Source organism: Capricornis sumatraensis, chromosome 7 (genome assembly GCF_032405125.1).
Source record: "Capricornis sumatraensis isolate serow.1 chromosome 7, serow.2, whole genome shotgun sequence".
Taxonomy (NCBI): Eukaryota; Metazoa; Chordata; class Mammalia; order Artiodactyla; family Bovidae; genus Capricornis; species Capricornis sumatraensis.
The window spans coordinates 88,700,787-88,724,834 of record NC_091075.1 but is presented as its reverse complement, the minus strand read 5'-3'; the positions used below and the strand labels follow the sequence as shown (position 1 = coordinate 88,724,834).

Genomic DNA, 24,048 nt, shown 5'->3' with positions numbered 1-24,048 from the left:
TATTTTCAATTTTCGTCTTTTCACATAAAAGTAAAAAAAAAAAAAAAAAATCACAGCTTTCTGCTAACAAAAATAGGTACCGTGGGTCTTCCATAAAAGCTAAGTGGCCTGGAGTGAATTTTCCAACACCGGAAGAATATCTATGTTATTAGCATATAACTATCTACAGATTTCATTATAACTAATAAAGTTGGCTTTCCGCACATAACCCATGCTGGGCGGGGGGTAGGGGGAGCGTTATTAAATCTCCGCCGGCATCATCAATTATAACCAGAGTATCACAATTTCCTCCAGAAGCGGCGCTTTGGCACCTCACCTCACAAGGCGGGAGAAAGCGCCCGACTTCGGGCGTCTCCAGGGGGCAGCCCTCTCAGAACCGGAAGTGCTCTTCACGCCTCAGTTTCCACAAAGTGAGACAACCGCCGGCGGGTCTGACCGGTCCCCGGCCCGTCCCTATCCGCGTGCAGCCACGCCCCGAGGGCGGAGACCGGGCGGAGCCGCGAGCTCTCCTCCGCCTCCTTCCGACTCGCCGCTGCCCCCGGTGCCGGCGGCGCATGTGCCTGGCCACCCCTCCCCGGCCCTGGATTCCACTTCCTCTCCGCTGGCGCTGCCGCCGCAGCCGCCTTCAGGCCCCGCGCCGCCTCCCGAGTCCATGGCCGGGACGCGCTGGGTGCTCGGGGCGCTGCTCCGGGGCTGCGGCTGCAACTGCAGCAGCTGCCGGCGCACCGGCGCCGCCTGCCTGCCCTTCTACTCGACCGCCGGCTCCTTTCCCTCGGGAGTCTCGGGCCGCCGCCGCCTGCTGCTGCTGCTCGGGGCCGCCGCGGCCGCCGCCTCTCAGACGCGGGGCTTCCAGAGCGGGCCTGTGACCGCCGGGAGGCTGGCGGGCCCTCCCACCGCGGCCGCGTCCGCCGCCGCCGCGGCCGCCGCCTCGTACCCAGCCCTGCGCTCCCCTTTGCTGCCGCAGTCACTGGCGGCGGCTGCGGCGGGCCCGGCCCGGGGCTACAGCCAGGTACGTGGGTGCCGAGAAGGGCCGCGCGCCGGACCCTCCCCCGGCCGCGCGCCCGCGCCCCTCGGCTTGCGTCTCGCCGGCGCGCGCGGGGTTCCGCCGCACGCGCTGCACCCCCCTTCCGCTCCCACCCCCGCCCGCCCAGTCCTCCTATTGGGCCCCAGAACAAGGGACGCTTTCCCAGGCCTCGGGTTTTCTTCTTGTTTTTGTTCTCCTCTCGAGTCTGTGGTCCGTTGGGCAGTGTAAGTGTGACTGGGGGTGAATGTTGAGGCCTTGTTTCCCGCCGGCCTATGGTAGGTTTTGTGAGGCGGTCTCCGTCCCCGCCGCGCATCCCTGTCGCTCCCCGCCCCCCGGTCGTGAAGTTGGGAGGCTGGACCCCCGGAGGGTCGAGACTTTATGTGTCGCCCGAGCACTAGGCCTGGGCGGTCCTCGGCGCACCTCGCGGTCCGCTGCTGCGAAGCTTCCCGCACTCGCGTGGGCTGGGTTGGTGGGGGGTGGGGGGCAGAAGCAGGCTGGTCCCCGGCGCTGTCCTAGCTCTCGAGTCCCGGGGGAAAGGCGGGTTGCCCTAGTTACTGAAGGTCACCTCCGCCTCTTCTGACGGAAGGTCCTTTTGGACCGTGGGTCACCGCCGGTGGGAAGGACAGCTTGGAGACCGATATGGGGGGAGGGGGGCCGAGGAGAGGAGGCGTCTGGGGCTGATGATGACTTGGGGACCCAGCAGTGAGTCTACAGTAATTTACTTGTTTTTCTTAGTGAGTGTGTACGGATTGCAAATATTTTGTGCCTCATAGGATGCTTTCCTTCTGCTTGTTAACGTGGCGTCTGGGAAATGTCAGCACACTTTTTTTGACTAACATGTTCCTGATGCCTTGGGTCATATTTATCTTAATTTGTGCTTCTCCTTGAACTTAGGGAAACTGGGAAGCTGATCAGCATGGCTGCTGTCTGCCAGTGGCTGAGCTAATGGACTTGAATCCGGGCCCAATAGTTTTTGCTGCCCTTTTTTGTAAAAGCTTGTGATGCTTATGGAATTCTGGGAAAATGGGGAATGTTGTTTTGATTAAAAGAAAATAGTATGCCTTTGTGACCTGGCTGCTCTCTTTTTCTGATTTTTTTTCTGTGAATTTGGCTAATATAATGATATGTGTTGAGCCTTTACAGTATTATACTGTGCTTACAGTACTGATTTCTTAAAATTATGTGTAAATCTTCGTGAAAATGACGGGAACATAAAAAAGCGTGAAGTATCTCTCTTCAGTAGAGTGCAAGTCACTTGACTTAAAGCCTGTCTTCCCTTGTTGATAATCGTAGTGCTTGTTGCATTCTTACTGAATACGTATTAGGCCTCAGCTACACGTTTACATTTATCATTGACTTCTTAAAATTAGACAAGTTGTCATGTAAATGGTAGGATGGTACAAAGGAATCTGTTTCCTTAGCCTAGTAGAGTGCAAGTCTTAGAACCTGAGTTGTCTTCCCTGGTTATGGTTGTGGTGCTTGTTAGAACCTTGTTATGTTCTGCTTTTTGTTTAGTCTGGTAAAATAGAGTTTTTTGGATGTGTCTCAAGCTCCAGTTACCTCACACTACTGCTTTTGCGATTAATGATCTTTTCCTTATTCAATTGACCTGACATACCAGTTGACAGGTTAATCTTTCCAAGCATCCTGCTGACTTGTTGATTTATACGCTCCTAAATGTCTTTTATTAGCTCCCCTTTGCCTACCAGTTTAAGGACACACACTGAGCTTAACACTCAAGTCCCTCTGCTGTGTGGTACCCAGTTCCTTTTGCCAGCTCATCTTCTTTGGCTCCTAATTGCACCCTGCAGTTTAGCCAAATGCAATTATTGCTGTTTTGCAAATGGGCTTCTGTTCCTACTGTTTGTTCGCCTTACTTCTCAGACAGGACTGTCTGGCCTTTATATGTTGCTCTCAGAATTCTAGCCTGCCTTCAGTGCTCATCTCATATCTTGTCTTGATTCTTTTGTTTGTGCTCTGTTTTCAATTTCTATAATATCTTTTATCGTTAGCTATAACACTTAAAACATCTTGTCTGTGTCCTTGTCCTGTGCTACATGGTAAGCTTTTTGAGATGGAGGCCTATTTATGGCCTACCGTGGTTAGGAGGTGTTTATACATTTGTCAAATTAAAGGGACCTCTCTTGTCCTGCCTTAACTAAAACAGTATTAGGTGTAATTTAAGATTGATACATTTAAAAACAAGCCTGGAATAAAATTTATGTTCTGCCAAGCCATTAGGCTGTGTATGCTTCTTGCTTTAGGATGTGCAGTGTAAGCCAGAACAGGATGAGTTAGATTTGTGAATTTTCCTGGCCTCTGAAATAACTAATTGTCCCTAAAGAATAACATTCAGAGTGTTTTTGTAGAAATAAACATTTGCTAAGTACGTTTTCAAGAAATATTTCTGCAATTCTTCATTTCTCTTGGAAGGAATCCAAAACTACCTACCTGGAGGATCTTCCACCTCTCCCTGAGTATGAATTGCCTCCGTCCAAGTTGGGAGAGGAAGTGGATGATGTTTATCTCATTCGAGCTCAAGGATTGCCATGGTCTTGCACTGTAGAAGATGTGCTTAGCTTTTTCTCAGGTATATTTTATGTGTGTTTTAAATATGTATCTTTGGGACTCCACTGCAATCCAGTGGTTTAGACTCTGCTTCCACTGCAGGGGCATAGGTTCGATCTTTGATGGGGGGCCCTAAGATCTCACATGCCACATGGTGTGGCCAGAAAAAAAGTTGTAATTTCATCTGCGTAAAAGGTAGTCCCATAAAATCCAAGTTAGACTATACTATAGACATCTTATTTGATGGATGGAAATTGTCACATTCTGAGGACATCATATGTGTTATTTGTCATATATACCAGATTAAAGACCTTAAATATAGCAAAAATTTTAATGTTAAAACTGTATGGTGTGAAACCAGTTTTCTCAGAAGTTTTAATGTGTGCATAACCTGTTAGTGGAAATATGTTAGGGAGAATATACTTGAGTAGCTCTTTGTGTAACACATGTATTTGTTGTTGTTGTTCCCTTAATAACATGTTTGAAGGTTTATGTATTTATGGTTGATTTTAAGCTTTTGTATCTTCTTGCAATTTTTAACTTTACTGCTTAAGAGGCTTCTAGAAGATGCTGACTTAAAGGTTACGTGTTAAATGAACATGTAATACTATACTAAGTACCTGATGTGCATTGTATTTACATCTTCAACTTGCTCCCAATATAAGGAGTGTGCAGTTTGGGGATGTCTTTTCTTTAGTAATGAAAAAGAGGAAAAGTTAAATTATGTTGCAAAATTATTCTGATAGGAGATATTTTAGAGTTCTTATGGATATGGTCATAACAAAGAAGACACTTATGCATAAACCTAACCATATTTTAATTCCTTGAATGATGTCAAACCAGTTGTAGGAACATTTGGAAGAACATATTAATTTTGTGTCGAGCCTAGCCTGATTTGTCATTTACTGATCCTGAGGTCATAAACTTATGTGCTAAGGTTTGCTTATCTTTTCCACACGGAACATTTAAGAGACTACCACCATCATTAGCATTTGGATGCCTTTGGTGCTGATTGTTTGTGTAAGGAATATGGCGGGCAGTTTGTATCCTGCTTCATTTTGTTGTTGAAAGATTGCAAATCTGATTACTTGTATTGATACGATTGAGCTAAAACATTGATTTCCGGTTTTGATTGATTTTACTCACAAACTTTCAGACTGCAGAATTCGCAATGGTGAGAATGGAATTCACTTCCTCTTAAATAGAGATGGGAAACGAAGGGGTGATGCCTTAATTGAAATGGAGTCAGAGCAGGATGTGCAAAAAGCCTTAGAAAAACACCGCATGTACATGGGACAGCGGTATGTGGAAGGTACGTGAAGTCATATTTTTGCTTTTTGGAATCATTACATTAAACTGTACTTTTCAAGGCAGTTTCATTTGATCCTATGTTAAATATTATGAATAGTGAAGTAGTTAGATACTATGAATAACCCTTTTCCAAGGTGGGAAAATGAAGCCAAAAATAATCTCTGTTTCTTGTCTATGAAATGAGGATGTTGTTGAAGTTTACCTCTGATGTTGTGATGTTACAGCTGGCTCATGGTAAACATCTGAAAATATCATTTATTATTTTCACCAGAGAAGTACTCAGACATATGTTTTTAGATTCTTATATAATCTACCCAATGTGATTGTTTTTTTAATGGATTCTTTGTTATGTAAAATTCGCATACCTTTTGTGTTCTTTTGCTTAGTTTATGAGATAAACAATGAAGATGTGGATGCCTTAATGAAGAGCCTGCATGTCAAATCTGCACCTGTGGTAAATGATGGCGTGGTTCGCTTGAGAGGACTTCCTTATAGTTGCAACGAGAAAGACATCGTAGATTTCTTTGCAGGTGCTTTTCAGTTATATAATGGTTGGGACCTCATATCATCTTCCTCTGGGCTTCCCTAGTGGCTTAGTGGTAAAGAATCCGCTTGCCAGTGCAGGAGACTTGAGTTCAGTCGCTGGGTTAGGAAGATCCCTTGGAGAAGGAAGTGACAATCCACTTCACTATTCTTGCCTGGGAAATCCCGTAATTAGGAGCCTGGCGGGCTAGAGCCCATGGAGTCACAAAGAGTTGGACACGACTAAGTGAGTAAACAACAGCAAGTCTTCTCCCTCCGTTGTTTCCTTTTATCTTAGGTGAACATTTTCCCAGTCAGTCAGTTCAGTTGTGTTCAGTTGCTAAGTCGTGTCTGACTCTTTGCAACGCCATGGACTGCAGTATGCCAGGCCTCTCTGACCATCACCAACTCCCAGAGTTTATGCAAAATCATGTCCATTGAGTCGGTGATGCCATCCAGCCATCTCATCCTCTGTCTTCCCCTTCTCCTGCCTTCAGTCTATCAGCATCACAGTCTTTTCAAATGAGTCAGTCCTTCACATCAGGTGGCCAAAGTATTGGAATTTCAGCTTCAGCATCAGTTCTTCCAAAGAATATTCAGGGTTGATTTCCTTTAGGATGGACTAGTTGGATCTCCTTGCAGTCCAAGGTATTCTCAAGAGTCTTCTCCAACACCACAGTTCGAAAGCATCAGTTCTTCGGTGCTCAGCTTCAACTTTCACACCCTTACATGACTACTGGAAAAACGATTGCTTTGACTAGATGGACCTTTGTTGGCAAAGTAATGTCTCTGCTTTTGAATATGCTGTTTAGGTTGGTCATAGCTTTTCTTCCAAGGAGTAAGCGTCTTAATTTCTTGGCTGCAGTCACAATCTGCAGTGATTTTGGAGCCTAAAAAAATAAGTCTGCCACTGTTTTCACTGTTTCCCCATCTATTTGCCATGAAGTGATGGGACCAGATGCTGTGATCTCAGTTTTCTGAATGTTGAGTTTTAAGCTGCTAACTTTTTCACTCTCCTTTTTCACTTTCATCAAGAGGCTTTTTAGTTCCTCTTCACTTTCTGCCATAAGGGTGGTGTCATCTGCATATCTGAGGTTATTGATATTTCTCCCAGCAATCTTGATTCTAGCTTGTGCTTCTTCCAGCCCTGTGTTTCTCATGATGTACTCTGCATATAAGTTAAATAAGCAAGGTGACAATATACAGCCTTGATGTACTTCCTTTCCTATTTGGAACCAGTCTGTTGTTCCATGTCCAGTTCTAAACCTTGCCTCCCGACCTGCATACAGATTTCTCAAGAGACAGGTCAGGTGGTCTGGTATTCCCACCTCTCAGAATTTTCCACAGTTTATTGTGATCCACACAGTCAAAGGCTTTGGCATAGTCAATAAAGCAGAAATAGATGTTTTTCTAGAACTCTTGCTTTTTTGATGATCCAGCGGATACTGGCAATTTGATCTCCACTTCCTCTGCCTTCTCTAAAACTAGCTTGAACATCTGGAAGTTTATAGTTCATGTACTGTTGAAACCTGGCTTGGAGAATTTTGAGCGTTACTTTACTAGCATGTGAGATGAGTGCAATTGTGTGGTAGTTTGAGCATTCTTTGGTATTGCCATTTTTGGGGATTGGAATGAAAACTGACCTTTTCCAATCCTGTGGCCACTGCTGAGTTTTCCAAATTTGCTGGCATATTGAGTGCAGCACTTTCACAACATCATCTTTTAGAATTTGAAATAGCTTAATTGGAATTCCATCACCTCCACCAGCTTTGTTCACAGTGATGCTTCCTAAGGCCCACTTGTTTAGGGGAGAAGTCTTCATTTGGAGTTCCAAAATTTATAGATTATATAAATATTTTGACCATTTGTGCTGATCTTTGAGGGTGTCATAATTAAAAGTGATTTCACGTGAAGTTGTTATTTTTTTCTATGAGGAAAACATTCTTTCGTAAAAGTGGCTGTATTTGTCTAAGACAGCAGTTTATATGATTTAAAAGCATTATTATCTAATTCTTAGCAGTAAGATATGCATCAGCAGTGATGTTAGTCTAAATTTCTAGTTCACCTAATGTGTAATTAATGGCAAAAAAAAAAAAAAGAGTTGTGTGTTTTAAATGGACTCCTTGGACCCAAACATTCTTGGAATAGGTCGGTGTTATTGGCTTTTGACTGCATAATTTTCTTCCCTTTAGGCAGGTATAGGCTTTGAGACTGGCAAACTAGCTGCACAATTTTTACTAATAAAATTATAAAAGAAGTTTTTAGTATGTGATTGAATGTATTAAGTCGTAAGACTAAAAAAGCTCCTGTTAGCAGCACTAATTTGTAATAATTTTTGGACACCTAGGACTGAATATAGTAGACATTACTTTTGTCATGGATTATAGAGGGAGAAGAAAAACAGGAGAAGCCTATGTGCAGTTTGAAGAACCAGAAATGGCCAGCCAAGCCCTTTTGAAACACAGGGAAGAAATTGGCAACCGGTGAGTGAAACAGATAGTAATGATGTAGAAAGATCAAACATTGGGTCATTTTGATAAACACAGTGTAACATGATTGTAAAATTATTTCAATACAGACATGAGCTGTCAAATGTCCATCACTTAGATGAATAAATTGTTAACATTTGTTATATTTGCTGCATCTGTTTTTTCAGTTTATGTCTTTTTTTTTTAACATGATCTCAGTATTTATTATCTAATGCCAGTCTGTAATCACATTTTCCTATTTATACCCAAAGTGTCCTTTTCTAGTTGCCTTCTTTTTCCCCACCAAAATCTAGACATGGTCCACACGTTGCGTTTGATTATTATGCTTCCAGTTCTATTAAGTTTGAGCAAATCCCCTTTTCCTTTTTATTCCCTACTCCTTTTTATTATTTTTTTTCCCCATTAGGCCATGCCACGTAGCTTGTGGGATCTACGTTCCCCAATTAGGGATTGAACCCACGTCCACGGCAATAAAACACCGAGTCCTAGCCACTTGATCACCAGAGAATTCACCCACCCACCCCTTTTAAAATCCAGTTGGCTTTTGAAGAAATTGAGTCAGTGGTCCTGTATAGTGTCTCACATTCTGTATTTAAATTTTTGCTTCCTCATGGTGTCCTCATGGTGATAACTAGATGTTAAAATCTTAGATTTATTCAGGTTAACATTTTGATATGAATACTCTATAGTGGCTTCCCAGGTGCTCAGTGGTAAAGAATCTGCCTGCCAATGCAAGAGATGCAGGTTCAATCCCTGGGTTGGGAAGATCCATCCATGCTAGAGGAGGAAATGACAACCCACTCCAGTGTTCTTGCCTGGAAAATTCCATGGACAGGAACCTGGTGGGCTAGAGTCCATGCGATCACAAAGAGTTGGACACAACTAAGCATGAGCACAGTAAATCTTAGTAAATTTAAGAAATGTTGCCTGTCTAGGTCTGTAAATGCAGATGACTCCTATAATTTGAGCTTGATAACCTAATTTGGAAAAGCATTGTTCAGAAAAAGGAAACTGGTTCCAGAAGCCTGAATTTAATAGTTCCACAGCCATACAGAAAGTATGAAAGCAAGTTAGAACTGACATTTAGTTCATGAATTCTCCTTAGCCTCTAGTTAAGTCCTGAGGCAAGTTAGCTCCTCATATACAGTGACTTTTAATGTCTTGGCAGATATGATGAATTTTCACAGAAATGATTTGTAAGACCTCAAAAGATTATTAATTAACTGTATTATAAAAATAACAAAACCTCTCTTAACAGATTCTTTTTATATATACAGTTGACCTTTGCATATTTGTCCTTGTATAGTGAAATGGGGTAGAAAACATTGGTAAAAGAAAACTGTTATCTTGCGGAGGGTTAAATCATTGACCTAGTCTGTTGAGAGTACTTTTTCATGGGCTAATGTCTATGTCCATTCTTACTTTTCTCCCCACTTGTTATCTTTGGACACCCATGTTTGTTGAGCTTTGGAAATATATATGCATATTTTATTTTAAAAGAGTTCACTATGAAGTTAATTGGTACCATTTGCACATATTCACTTTTGTTTTGTCATAGATATATAGAGATATTTCCAAGCAGAAGGAATGAAGTTCGAACACATGTTGGTTCTCATAAGGGAAAGAAAATAGCATCTTCTCCCACTGCTAAATATATAACTGAGCCAGAAATGGTCTTTGAAGAGCATGAAGTAAATGAGGATATCCGACCCATGACAGCTTTTGAAAGTGAGAAGGAAATAGGTAAGGCTTGCCTCTTATTGAAATTGATTGGGTCTGCCTTGTATGTTTTGATATTTGTTAAAAAAAAAAATTTTATGACCATGTTGTATGACACTAATAATATAGGATAAAGGGTATTGAGTTAAATATTTAATATGTCTTTGAGTGTAGTGTGTACTGTGAATGCAGTCTTCCCTCAGTATTCAGAGGGGATTGGGTCCAGGACTCGTCATGGATACCAGAATCCATGAATGCTCAAGTCTGATAGTCCGCCCTCTGTATCCAGAGGTTCCACATACAGGGTATGAAGGGTTGACTGTACAGGCCGAAGATACAGGTTTTTAAAAACTTATTTTTTTGTAGATTCTGTGTCAAAAGCCAGGTTTCACATATATAACAAAAAGAAGTAGGTTTGTCAGCATTTTAAACTTAAGTTGGGAAAAGATGTGCGTAACAGAGCAGGATTGTTGACAAAGGAAGAAATGTTGTCTGCCTCTTTGTTTAATTATTCCTTTGATTCTTAATCCCAAAACAGTGTTTAGAATCTTGAAAGTTTGATAATACGTTCTAAGTTTGTAACCTAGAAATATCCCATTACCATATTAATTTTTTTTAAGTGATTATAACCCAGGAAATTTCTCTCCTTTACTTTTCATTCATAATTGTTTTTCCTTCTCTTTGTTGTTAGAAAAAGATACGTTCTTTGTAATCTGGTAATGGTTTGAGACACTAAATCCTTGTAAGTGTTCAGGTGATATCTGTTAGGTGGGGGAAATTTCAGATGATTGGCTTTTAAAATGGAAGCCCTCTTCCTTACTATTTGAAGAGGAATTGAGGATTTTGAAATTCAAATCATGTATAATTGCAGTCTGCTAATAACTCTGAAGCTTTGATGTTCCTGACAGTGCTTTTTGTTCCACTTCTCAGAATCGCCTAAGGAGATGTCAGAAAAGCTTCCAGAGGCTGTTGATTTTGGAACTACGTCTTCACTACATTTTGTCCACATGAGAGGATTGCCTTTCCAAGCCAATGCCCAAGACATTATAAATGTGTGTGGCAGTAAGATATCCAATCTCAGTAGCTTTGAATAACAGTTCTGAAGTTTTGAACTTCTGTTTGGGCTCAGAGGTTATATATTCTGCCTGCAATGCAGGAGACCTGGGTTCGATCCCTGGGTTGAGAAGATCCCCTGGAGAAGGAAATGGCAACCCCACTCCAGTATTCTTGCCTGGAGAATCCCATGGACAGAGGAGCCTGGTGGGCTACAGTCCATGGGATCGCAAAAAGTCAGACAGGACTGAGTGACTTAACTAACTTTAACTTGGGAAAGGTAGAGCAAGATGGCATCTCCATGACTCTGGAAGCCTGTTTTATTTTCATTGGCTGAGAAGTGTGGGTTTTGTTACATTTTAAAGTCATTATCTATAATGCATAAAACGATTTTACAGATATAGAATAATATGGTATAGGTTTAGTATTCAAAGTAAAAAGGCTTGGTTTTCTCTAAATTAGTTCAATCAGTTAATTTTTGAGTTTAAAAAAAGACCCAGAGCTTTTCTCACATTGTAATTATCTACTAGACATGAATCTACTTCTCCTAAATGCCTGGAGCTTTCAGTATACCATATAACCTTCTTGCATCCAGCTTCCCTGATTTTTGAGAAAAGAAATTTTTAAAGTATTTTTATTTTATGATAGATATTATATGAAATGAAAAGATACGAAACAACAAAGTACTTACTGATTTTCTGAACTTGAGGATGTACTTAAGGTAGATCCAAAGCTGGAGCCTTCAGTTAGCAGTGCATCATCAGAATTGTCATTATTTCAAAAAGCCTGATACAAATCATATCTTTACTCAAATGAAGGTTGCAGTCTCATTAAAGAATGGCTTTCTGTTGCTTTGGTTTGGAATATTAATCACTCAGTGTGGTAGCTCTGTTTAGGTGGTGCTGGTAAGAAAATGATTATTAGCTGCATATCTGATTAAAACATGGTAAAAATGAATTATTATTAAAAAATGAAGTATTTTTGATGGGTGATTTTTTAGAAACACAGAAGGATGTATGTGGGAGGAATAATAAAAGTAGTCTGTTGGTATAAAGGAAAGTTTGAAAACTATTTGTATATTATTGTATTTATAGTGTAAGTTCTCTGTGAACAGATATTTGAAATATAACCTTGAGTTCTAAGAAGATCAGAAGAGCCAAATGAAGTGGTAGATGTATAATTACATAGTTGCTTAAAGAGATTTCCTAAAAATAAATTTATTAGATGTATGAATTAGAGTCTGAAAGAAAAGTGCAGGGCCACCAGACTTGTAGAAATTGGACCTAGTAACATTATGTTCCCTTTGGCTCTCTTTGTTTAGTTTTTTGCTCCACTGAAGCCTGTTAGAATCACCATGGAATACAGTTCCAGTGGGAAGGCCACTGGAGAAGCTGATGTGCACTTCGATACCCATGAGGATGCTGTTGCAGCTATGCTCAAGGATCGGTCCCATGTTCGTAAGTGCCGCCCGTGATTTTTGTTATCAATTTTGATAACAAATCCCTTTTTCTCTTGTAGTGTTTACCCAGAAGTCTTTCATGGGGGAACTGTATTCTGCTAATACTATTAAATAAATGTAAAGAAGACAAAACTCCACCTTATAATGAGACGCATTTATTTGTCTATTTACTGTTCTGAATATTTCTATCCACAGTTAGGTTTTGTTTTGTTTTCGTTTTTAATTAAGGAAAGGATGGGACAGAGGGTTTGAATTGCTGGCTAAACTCAAAAAAATGGCTACAGTATTACTTCTGCCTTTGTAACTTTTTAAAAATGGACCCTTTTATGTTATTCTCAGACCATAGGTATATTGAATTGTTCCTGAATTCATGTCCGAAAGGAAAATAAAACTTCAAAGGATTCCAGATAATAAGGTAAATTTAACAGGTAGAATTGTGGAAATTATTTTCAGTTGATAAATTAATCATTAACTCACTACTTTGTAATATATAAAACCATTCTCTTTTTAATAAAGATCGAACTAATCATGATTGAAGCCTCATAATAAGAAATGAAATTTTCCTGGGAGATAGAATTCATTATGATCGTATAGTGGCTTCCCATTAGAATCTCTTTGCATCATTCCCAGCATTCATCATTCTGTGTGCCTAAAAAGAACTTTTCACCTTTAGTAGCTGTATATTATATTATAATACACTGAAAATGTGCCTCATATTAGCTTGTCTTCATAAAAAATTGACTCACATTTCTTAGTTCTAAGGTACAGCCTTGTCTAACTTAGTGAAACTAGGAGCCATGCAAAATGGACGGGTCATGGTGGAGAGTTCTGACAAAATGTGGTCTACTGGAGAAGGAAATGGCACACCACTTCAGTATTGCCTTGAGAACCCCATGAACAGTATGAAAAGGCAAAAAGATATAATACTGAAAGATGAATTCCCCGGGTCAGTAGGTGCCTGTATGCTGCTGGAGAAGAGTGAAGAAATAACTTGAGAAAGAATGAAGAGACCAGACCCAAAGCAAAAACAACACCCAGTGGTTGATGTGACTGGTGGTGGAAATAAAGTCAAATGCTGTAAAGAACTATATAGCATAAGAACCTGGAATGTTAGGACAATGAATTGAGGTAAATTGGAAGTAGTCAAACAGGAGATGGCAAGAGTGAACATTGACATTTTAGGAATCAGTTAGCTAAAAATGGACTGGGATGGGTGAGTTTAACTCCAGTAGTCATGTATGGATGTGAGACATGGACTATAAAGAAAGCTAAGTGCCCAAGAATCGATGCTTTTGAACTGTGGTGTTGGAGAACTCTTGAGGGTCCCTTGGACTGCAAGGAGATTCAACCAGACCTTCCTAAAGGAGATCAGTCCTGAGTATTTGTTGGAAGGACTGATGTTTAAGCTGAAACTCCAATGCTTTGGCCACCTGATGCGAAGAGCTGACTCATTTGAAAAGACCCTGATGCTGGGAAAGATTCAAGGCAGGAGGAGAAGGGGAGGATAGAGGATGAGATGGTTGGATGGCATCACCGACTCAATGGACGTGAGTCTGGGTAAACTCCAGGAGTTGATGATGGACAGGGAGGCCTGGTGTGCTGTGGTCCATGGGGTTACAAAGAGTCGATTACAACTGAGCAACTGAATGGAACTGAACCATTATATCTACTACTGTGGGCAAGAGTCCCTTGGAAGAAATGGAATAGCCCTCATAGTCAACAAGAGAGTCTGAAATGCAATTCTGGGGTGCAGTCTCAAAAATGACAGAATGATCTCTTGTTTGTTTCCAAGGCAAGCCATTCAATACCACAGTAATCCAAGTCTGTGCCCCAACCAGTAATACTGAAGAAGCTGAAGTTGAATGGTTCTATGAAGACCTACAAGACCTTCTAGAACTAACACCCCCAAAAGATGTTCTTTTCATCATAGGGGAATGGAATACAAAAGTAGGAAGTCAAGAGATAGCTGGAATAACAGGCAAATTTGGCCTTGGAGTACAAAATGAAGCAGGACAAAGGCTAACAGAGTTTTCCCAAGAGAACACACTGGTCATAGCAAACACCCTCTTCCAAAAACACATGAGAAAACTCTACACATGGATATCACCAGATGGTCAATACTGAAATCAGGTTGATCCTTTGCAGCCAAGATGGAAAAGCTCTATACAGTCAGTGAAAACAAGATCAGAAGCTGACTGTGGCTCAGATTATGAACTCCTTATTGCCAAATTCAGACTTAAATTGAAGAAAGTAGGAAAAACTACTAGACCATTCAGGTATGACTTAAATCTCTTATGATTATACAGGGGAAGAGACCAATAGATTCAAGGGTTTAGATCTGATAAGACAGAGTGCCTGAACTATGGACAGAGGTTCAAAACATTGTACAGGAGGCAATGATCAAGACCATCCCCAAGAAAAATGCCAAAAGACAAAATGGTTGTCTGAGGAGGTCTTACAAATAGCTAAGAAGAGAAGTGAAAGGCAAAGGAGAAAAGGAAAGATATACCCATTTGAATGCAGAGTTCCACAGAATGGCAAGGAGAGGTAAAAAAGCCTTCCTAAGTGATCAATGCAAAGAAATATAGGAAGACAACAGAATGGGAAAGACTAGAGATCTCTTCAGGAAAATTAGAGATACCAAGGGAACATTTCATGCAAAGATGGGCACAGTAAAGGACAGAAACAAACTGGACCTAACAGAAGCAGAAGATATTAAGAAGAGGTGGCAAGAATACATGGAAGAACTATACAAAAAATACCTTCATGACCCAGATAACCACAATGGTGTGATCACTCACGTAGAGCCAGACATCCTAGAATGCAAATTCAGGTGGGCCTTAGGAAGTGTCACTACAAACAAAGCTAGTGGAGGTGATAGAATTTCAGTTGAGCTATTTCAAATCCTGAAAGGTGATGCTGTTAAAGTGCTGCACTCTAAGGGGATATGTCAGCATATCCATGTCACATGTGGAAGCAAATGTGGAAAACTCAGCAGTGGCCACAGGACTGGACAAGGTCAGTTTCTGTTCCAATCCCTAAGAAAGGCGATCCCAAAGAATGTTCTCATTACCACACAATTGCACTCACCCCATATGCTAGTAAAGTAATGCTCAAAGTTCTCTAAGCAAGGCTTCAACAGTATGTGAACCATGAACGTCAGATGTCCAAGCTGGATTTAGAAAAGGCAGAGGAACCAAAGATCAAATTGCCAACATCCGTTGGATCATCAAGAAAGTAAGAGAGTTCCAGAAAAAATCTACTTCTGCTTTATTGACTACACCAAAGCCTTTCACTGTGTGGATCACAACAAACTATGGAAAATTCTTAGAGATGGGAATACCAGACCACCTTACCTGCCTCTTGAGAAATCTGTATGCATGTCAGGAAGCAGTAGTTAGAACTGGACACGAAACGACAGACGGATTCAAAATTGAGAAAGGAGTACATCAAGGCTGTATATTGTCACCCTGCTTATTTAACTTACATACAGAGTACATCATGTGAAATGCTGGACTGGAAGAAGCACAAGCTGGAATCAAGATTGCCGGGAGAAATATCAGTAACCTCAGATATGCAGATGACACCACCCTTATGGCAGAAAGTGAAGAACTAAAGAGCCTTTTGATGAAAGAGGAGAGTGAAAAAAGCTGGCTTAAAACTCAACATTCAGAAAACAGATCATGGCATCTGGTCCTATCACTTCATGGCAAATAGATGGGGAAACAATGGAAACAGTGACAGACTTTATTTTTGGGGGCTCCAAAATCACTGCAGATGGTGACTGCAGCTATGAAATTATAAGACGCTTGCTGCTTGCAAGAAAAGCTATGACCAACCTAGATAGCATATTCAAAAGCAGAGACATTACTTTGCCAATAAAGGTCTGTACAGTCAAAGCTGTGGTTTTTCCAGTAGTCATGTATGGATGTGAGAGTTGGACCATAAAGAAAGCTGAGCACTGAAGAATTGTGCTTTTGAGCTGTGGTGTTGGAGAAGACTTGAAAGTCCCTTGGACTGCAAGGAGATCCAACCAGTCAATCCTAAAGGAGATCAGTCCTGAATATTCATTGGAAGGACTGATGTTGAAGCTGAAACCCCAGTACTTTAGGCACCTGATATGAAGAACTGACTCATTGGGATAGACCCTGATGTTGGGAAAGATTGAAGGCAGAAGGAGAAAGGGACGACAGAGGATGAGATGATTGGATGTTTTTAGCGACTTGATGGGAATGTGTTTGAGCAAGCTTTGGGAGTTGTTGAAGGACAGGGAAGCCTGGTGTGCTGCAGTCCTTGGGATCACAAAGAGTTGGACATGACTGAGCAACTGAACTGAACTGAAGGTATTTTTAAGGTGTTTGAAACAATACGTTTGAAACCAGGGTGTATCATGGATTTATACACATTTAATAGTACTATTGTACATTGGACACAACTGAGCGTCTGAACTGAACTGAACTGAATGTACTACTGCATCTTTTCCGAAAATGGTGTCATGAAAATTGTTTTCCTAGAAAGTACATAGATTTCATAGAGGTTTATCTATTACAAATCAAGTAATTATGTTTTGATGTTGCTTCCCTGACTCAGTGCTATGTGGTATCTTTCCCCCCATAATTAATGTATTGTGATCATTTTTCTACATGTAGTGGTGCATTCCTTTAAAACATTTAACTGTAATGATTTCTTGAAAACACATGGGGCATTTCTTTACTGTAGTCATAGGCCATTTTTGGATATAAAATCCCACAGTTGTGGGCCTTAAATATATTTACATTAGCTAAAATCTGTGTAAAATATATTTCGTGTTCAGCCTTGAAAATCTGCTATCTTCCTACCAGGCTGCAAACACTCATGCCTAACTAATTTTCTTTACCTTAGTTGTTTATTAGATAACTTGCAGTAAATCAGAAAGGAAAAAAGTTTTGAATTTGTAGTTTTAAATGATATGGGAATGTGTGCAGCACTTTTTAGTTTGAGTAAAAATGTGCAACTTTTTTGTTTCATTTTCAGGATGAAGCAAGAAGCATTTCATTTGCACGTCTTTCTTGGACTTGGGATCTAAAGTTCCAGTTTTTTAGCATCAACTGCTAGAGAAGTGATTTCAAGATTTTGGATTAATTGCTTAAAAGAAAAATTCCATAGTGGACTGTTCAGAGAAAAAGATTCAGTTTAGGATTATGAATCAAACCTCAAATTTAGTTTTTTTGTTTAAATTGTCCAGGATCTGTTTTAAAAATCTGGTCTTTATTTTATATAATTGAAGTTTGTTTTCATAAATGATTTGTGACCCAGAAGGCTACATATTTTTATTCAGCACTGTCCTTCAAAATCTTTCTCCCATTTTAAAAATTATCCGTTTGAGGTTTTGGTTTTTGCCTATGAATTAAGAGATACAGTGTAAAACTTTTCATGGAATAAAATACTGATTTATTTTAGCCAAATGCTCACCAAAGCAAGGAAAGGTTTCAGGCCCTTGAACCATTATAGTTTTGCAGAGTTATTTTAATTTTAGATGTATTTGATTACTTAGATGGGGTAGGAATTAAAAAAATAAATACCACATGTTAGTGTAAATGACAATAATTTGGCAGTTTTATGTCTTTAGAAATGTTTTGCCTTTTTCAGCCTTGTGCTAAAGGCATTTAATATTGGTGCCTGTATGATTAAGGAGGGAATTACAGTCTCAACTTAAAAGTTGTCTAACCCATCCCCTCCTCATCCCAGTGCCCACCCCACCCCCCACCCCCAATCATCTTGTTTTGATTTTTGGGTAAACCTTAAGGTGTGTGTTAGTCTGAGAACTGTGAAGTGACATGTCATAACAGTCCTGACTTGTAAGGACATTAATGGCTTCACTTGAATTTAAACCAGCTCTAGGTAGGAAAAAATCTTGTCTCCTCATTTGCTTTTTCAGTGGGGTAGCACATCCCATATTTTAGAACAAGTAGGGGTGCCTTGCTTAAATAAAAATAGCATTTAATGTATAATTGTGTGAAAGGTTTATGGGTAAAGCTGTATTTCTGTCACATTGTGGCAGTACCTTCTGCTTTAATATTAAACAGCTTGTTATTTAAATACTGGATCAAATTGGCTGGCTTCAAACTGTAGTCATTAATAAACTAACTTTATGTGCACCTGTGTAGGAGAATCAAAGTTCTGTATAGTTTCTTTGCCTTGTTCCTCTTCTCAGGGTGACAACTGTCATGTGGTTACCAGGAGATGCAGTTCTAGTTCTTAAAGTTGAATTAGCCCAGATTTCTGACAGGTGGTATCTGAAAGAGAGATTATGCCTTCTCTCACTTAAAACATAACCATCTTCGAATACCAGCTAAGATGAAATCGCTGTACTGTAAGTAGTCAATAAATGAAGACTTGTTTCAGGCTGAAGATTACCTAAGAGTATTTATTTTGGAGTGTGTGAATCAACCTAATATATTTTTGTTACAAGTCCTGGTTTATTAATATAAGAAGAAATGGTTAATTTTTAGTTGTGTTTGTTTTTATCATCCTATAAGAATGTGATTCAATCAACCAGCTTAACATCTTCCATGTTACTACCTAGATAGAAATGTATTTTCATATGTGGTTGAGTGTACTGAGCTATGTGAACTGGTGTTTGTAGCTGTATGAGCTATTAGAATATGATCTTTTCTCTCTCTCTCTCTCTCTCTGTACAACTCTTAGAAAAGAATTAGAGCAAAAGCATTAAGATGTTCTGTGGTGGGTAAGCTTGAAGGGGTATATCTTCTTACTGTATTAGTGACCAAGTTCTCAAAAAAAACTGGTGTGCATTCTTGGGAAGTCATCTCATGAATTCATATAATACTTTTCAATACTCCCTTTAATAGGTTATTGCTCATAATTTATGTTAGTAAGTAATAGCTGACAAGGCAAATGTAGTGCAGGAAAGAGAAGAAAAGCACATAATAGAGTAAAAGTAATTTTTATTTTTATCCAATCTAAAGACATACTCCCCCTGCCCCCCTCAAAATGTGGCAACACTGGTTTGTGCATCATCATTTTCTATTGAAAGAATAGTGGCAGTGAATTTGCTCTTGGCTTTGGGTCCTTTGTGTCTTTATAATCTCCTCTGTGGTAAAGCTGTCAAAAATAGTGGGATTGGATGTGTTGAGGTTTACCTGTATCCTTCTTTGGCCTGCTCAAAAGAATTACAAGGGGGAGGGGGTGGATACTGATAAGGAGCATATAGGGGAAAACTGCTGAAGACTGTGTTCTGATCTGATATACTCACTGTTAGCAGAGAGTGAAGCAGAACCGTTTTGTTTGTCCCTCTATGTCTGGTTGAGAGGCTTCTGCCAGGTGCAGAGGGAGACTGAATCCACTACGGAACGAAAGGCTCTGAATCCTCAGTATTTCTTCAGTGTGGCCAGGAAGAACCGGAAGAAAGCCACTGCTATTATGTGACATTTTGAGGAAGTGACCCTGCTAATTATTAGTTAACATGCTCTATTGGCATCCTCTGCCCTACAGTCCCTTAGCACAATGGTCTGCAACTTTTTTGGCACCAGGGACCGGTTTTGTGGAACAGTTTTTCCACAGGTGGTTTCATAATGATTCAGGGGCATTGCATTTATTATGCTGCAGCTGATCTTATAGGAGGGGGAGCTCAGGTGGTACTGTGAGCAGTGAGGAATGGCTGTAAATGCAGATGAAGATTTTCTTGTTTGCTTGCCCGCCTTCTGTTCACCTCCTGCTCTATGGCTCAGTTCCTAACCGGAGTGCTCCGTGGCCTAGGGGTTGGAGACCCCCTGCCTTAGCAGATTCTCATTTGGGAGATTTTTCTCTGGGTCACATCCTATTTATCATAATTTAAAACATACTGTTACTTTGAGAATTTTCCCTAAATTAAGTGAAAGGGTTGACATTCAGTTGCTAGGACCTGAATTAGTAGAGTGTCGTATCTCAGCAGTAAAGTGCCTAAGCTTCAGCAGTTTAGGGAAAAAAAAATTGCTCTAATGTAGTAGGAATACATTTTCCTTGCTTGAATTCAGCAGATAAGAAAATAAATCTCTGAAGTTTGTACTAAGGGAATAAAGCTGCTATAAACATTTGTGTGTAGGTTTTTTGTGTATGCATAAGATTTCAGCTCATTTGGGTAAATACCAAGGAGTGTGATTGCTGGATCATATGGTAACACTATGTTTAGTTTTGTGAAAACCTGCCAAAATGTCTTCCAAGATGGTTGTACCATTTTGCATTTCCACCAGGAATGAATAAGAATTCCTGTAGCAACTCATCCTTGCCAGTATTTGGTGTTGTCAGTGTTTTGAATTTTAGCTATTCTAATAGGTGTGTAGTGATATTTAGTTTTAATTTGAAGGTCCATAAATTGCATAAGATATTGACATCCTTATATATATTTGCATGGGCATGTTGTCTTTGGTGAATTGTCTGTTCAGATCTTTTGCCCAGTTTTTTAGTTGGGTAGTTTCCTTACTGAATTTTAGGAAGGAGGACTATAGGAAGATTTAATTTGGTTCTAAAGCCTTGATAATACAAGAATAAATAGGATAATTTAAAAATTTTGTGTTTTTACTTTTTGAAGGAAATAAAATTCAAGAGATATGAAAGGGTATACAGTGAACAATCTACTTCCATCCTATACTTCAGCCACCTAGTTCCTCTTCTCAGGCAACCATGTCATCATGGTTATATTTTCTAATGTAAACTTCCAGTGATTTTACTGTATAATAGGTGAATATTGGCATTTTCATTTATTTTAAAAATACAGTATACTACTGTTTACCTTTTTTTCCCATTTAATACATCCTAAATATTTTATATTGGTACATAAAATACTTTCTCATTTTTTAAAATGGTTATACAGTATGGATGTAATTTATAATTTAACCTGTCATTACTGATGAACATATAAATTGTTTATAGTCATTTGCTATTTTAATGCTGGAATGAATTACCTTGTATAAATTTAGGTCATTTTGTACATGCATAAATTTCTCTATAGGATAAATGGTCAGAGCATGTGCACTTGTAAACTTATATCTAAAATTCAGTTTCTGTCTATAGCTTGTTTTTTCTTAGTTTGCACCAGCAATGCAAGTTCCCATTTCTTCACAACCCCCTCAAACAGTGTATTAGCAATCTACTCTTTGCCAATCTGCCAAGGTTAAAAATCCACAATGGTATTCTCTTACAGTGTAGAATTTCTTCATGTTTAAAGGCTTTTGGATTTTCTTTTGTATGAACTTGTCTTCATAGCCTCTCCCCATATTTCTTTTTCTCTTATAAGCCCCATCTGCTTATCCTCATTAATTTTAAACAGATTCAAGACACCATCATTTTTTCTGAATATATGTATATCCTGTATTTCTTTTTAGAAAGAGGACTTTAGGGACACTATTGGCTTAAGACTTGTGCTTCCAATTCAGGGGGGTGGGTTCAAGCTCTGGTCAGGGAACTAAGATCCCACATGCTGCTCAACCTCCCCAATTTAAAAATAACCATTTCTCCAGAAATACTAATTTCTTATCAAATAATTTCTTAAAAAGTACATTTGAATCAGGATCTATGAATTGAATTATGTCTCTTTCCTCTGCAACATGTTTTGCTGCTAAGTTGCTTCAGTCGTGTCCAACTCTGTGCGACCCCATACATGGCAGCCCACCAGGCTCCCCCATCCCTGGGATTCTCCAGGCGAGAACATTGGAGTAGGTTGCCATTTCCTTCTCCAGTGCATGAAAGTGAAAAGTGAAAGTGAAGTCGCTCAGTCATGTCTGACTCTTAGCGACCCCATGGACTGCAGCCCACTAGGCTCCTCCATCCATGGTATTTTCCAGGCAAGAGTACTGGAGTGGGGTGCCATTACCTTCTCTGGCAACATGTTTTAATAACAAATTTTAATAAAAACTTTAAATATTTGGAAAAACTGAATGCCTATACATACTACCACCTAGATTTTGGAAGTAACATTTTACCATATTTTCTTCATGTATTTATGCATCCATCAATGCATTTTGTTTATGTGTGTCCAAGTTGTAGACATCTGTACTTGAATCTTAAGCTTTGTAGCATCCATATTATTAAGTAGACTTCTTATTCTTGGGGTAAAATGTACAGTGAAGTGAACAAATGTTACTTTGATGAGTGTTGATACATAACTCTAACCCAAACCCCTTACAAGCTATGGAGCATTTCCATCACTTCAGAACATTTCTGCAGTCAGTTCCTGTTCCTCCTCCGTCCTTTCTGGTTAGGATTTTGTTTTCACCATAGTTTTGCCTGTAAATGGAATCATTATGTATTCTTATGTAAATTTCTCCCACTCTGCATTTGTTGAGGTTCATCTTTGTGTGTGAGCTCTTTGTTCCTTTCCATTGCAGAGTAGTATTTCACTGTATGAATATGCTATAGTTTAATTTTTCACTGGTCTGGTGAAGGGCTGTTTATTTTTTGGCTATCATGAATAAAGTTGCTATGAACATCTTGTGCAAGGCTTCTTGTGGACCTACGTTTTAATTTCTTTTGGGTAAGTACTTAGTGGAATATCCTGAATTACAAAGATATATATATATATATTTTGTTTCTTTTCTTCTTTTCCTAGTCATGCCACACAGCGTGTGGAATCTTAGTTCCTCAATAAGGGATTCAACCTGTGCCTCCTATAGTGGAAGTGTGGAATCCTAACCACTGGACTGCTGAGGAAGTCCCAAGGTTGATATATATTTAACTTTACTAGAAATTGACATACCCTTTTCCAAAGTGATCATTCTATTTTAGATATCCCAGACAATATGACAGTTCCAGTTGGTCCACATCCTCACCATTTGATATTTCCAGCCTGTCATTTTAGCCATTCTCTGTGTAAAATTAGACACAAAAGGTTTTAATTTACTGTCCCAGTCAGTGATGTTAAGCATATTTTTGTAAGCTTATTGATCAAATATCTTAAGTGAAACTGAAGTTTCTGTTTTTTGTTTCTTTTATGTTTCCCCTTCCATTTTATTTATTGGAGAAATGCTGTGAACCTTTAGAGGTTTCCACAGGCTGAGTTTGAGTTTCACTGATCGCCTTTCAGTGATGTCAAATGACCTCTTTGCTATTATTTGTGGTCTTTTTCTTAAGTGGCAAGAGCCTTTCTCACGATGACCTGGCTTTAAACACACCCTCCCCCGCCCCCCAGTTTGTCACTTTATTTGCTTTTCATGGCAGAAATTACATGGTGGGTTTTTAAATCTCCCTTTTTTATGGCCTCTCGGTTCTGTGTCAGAACTAGGAGGTTCCAGTGAAATGATTTTGAAAGCACCTGGTGATAAAACATGAAGGTGTGTAGCCAAATTGACTCTAGGATATGGACTACTCTGAGAAACTCAAACATCACTATTGTACATTTAAGAATAAGCTTTTCAAGTGTTCCAGACTAAATCTGAAGCCTGTGAAATTTCACAAATATATTTAAAGACTTGTGATTCGAAAACTCACTTCTTTCTAACGGAAATATAGAGGCTCTCAATCTTTCTATCACTTAATGATGTTTAGAAATATAGACCAGAATTAATAAGCTGAGTTGCTTGGAATTTCTAGTAGGCTGGCTATAATTCCATTTCTTGCCCCCTCAAGAGAACAAATAGGGGAATACAGGTGGTAATGTTGGGTTAATTTTTAACCTCTAATTTACAAGAACAAACTATTGGTGACAGACCTTATAATTGAATATGAATGATACTGTTGTGCTGAGATGGAGAAGGAAATGGCAACCCGCTCTAGTAGTCTTGCCTAGACAATTTTGTGGACATAGGAGCCTGGTGGGCTGCTGTCCATAGGGTTGCACAGTCGGATACAACTGAAGTGACTTAGCACAGCAGGATTGTGCTGAGAAGTAGCATCCCAGGATGGCATGGTACTATGGCAGTCTGGAGACT

At 39.7% G+C, this 24,048-nt stretch overlaps 1 protein-coding gene across 1 annotated transcript; it reads left to right on the top strand.

Annotated features, from left to right (window-relative positions):
• The first annotated feature begins 652 nt into the window (after positions 1-652).
• GRSF1 (G-rich RNA sequence binding factor 1) lies at positions 653-18,516 on the top strand. The gene is made up of 10 exons (XM_068975137.1): positions 653-1,009; positions 3,458-3,614; positions 4,749-4,904; positions 5,290-5,433; positions 7,773-7,908; positions 9,473-9,657; positions 10,564-10,685; positions 12,008-12,143; positions 12,485-12,560; positions 17,159-18,516. Exons 1-9 carry the CDS (start codon positions 653-655, stop codon positions 12,532-12,534), a joined length of 1,443 nt encoding a protein of 480 aa, XP_068831238.1. The 3' UTR covers positions 12,535-12,560; positions 17,159-18,516.
• The last annotated feature ends 5,532 nt before the right edge of the window (positions 18,517-24,048 follow it).

What these genes read in the sequence shown, in the direction of transcription:
- GRSF1 (XM_068975137.1), top strand. Translation starts at nt 653, where the DNA reads ATGGCCGGGACGCGCTGGGTGCTCGGGGCGCTGCTCCGGGGCTGCGGC. An exon ending in GGGACAGCGGTATGTGGAAG is followed by an intron (nt 4,905 to 5,289) that starts GTACGTGAAGTC and finishes TCTTTTGCTTAG; the next exon opens with TTTATGAGATAAACAATGAA. An exon ending in ATGCCCAAGACATTATAAAT is followed by an intron (nt 10,686 to 12,007) that starts GTGTGTGGCAGT and finishes CTCTTTGTTTAG; the next exon opens with TTTTTTGCTCCACTGAAGCC.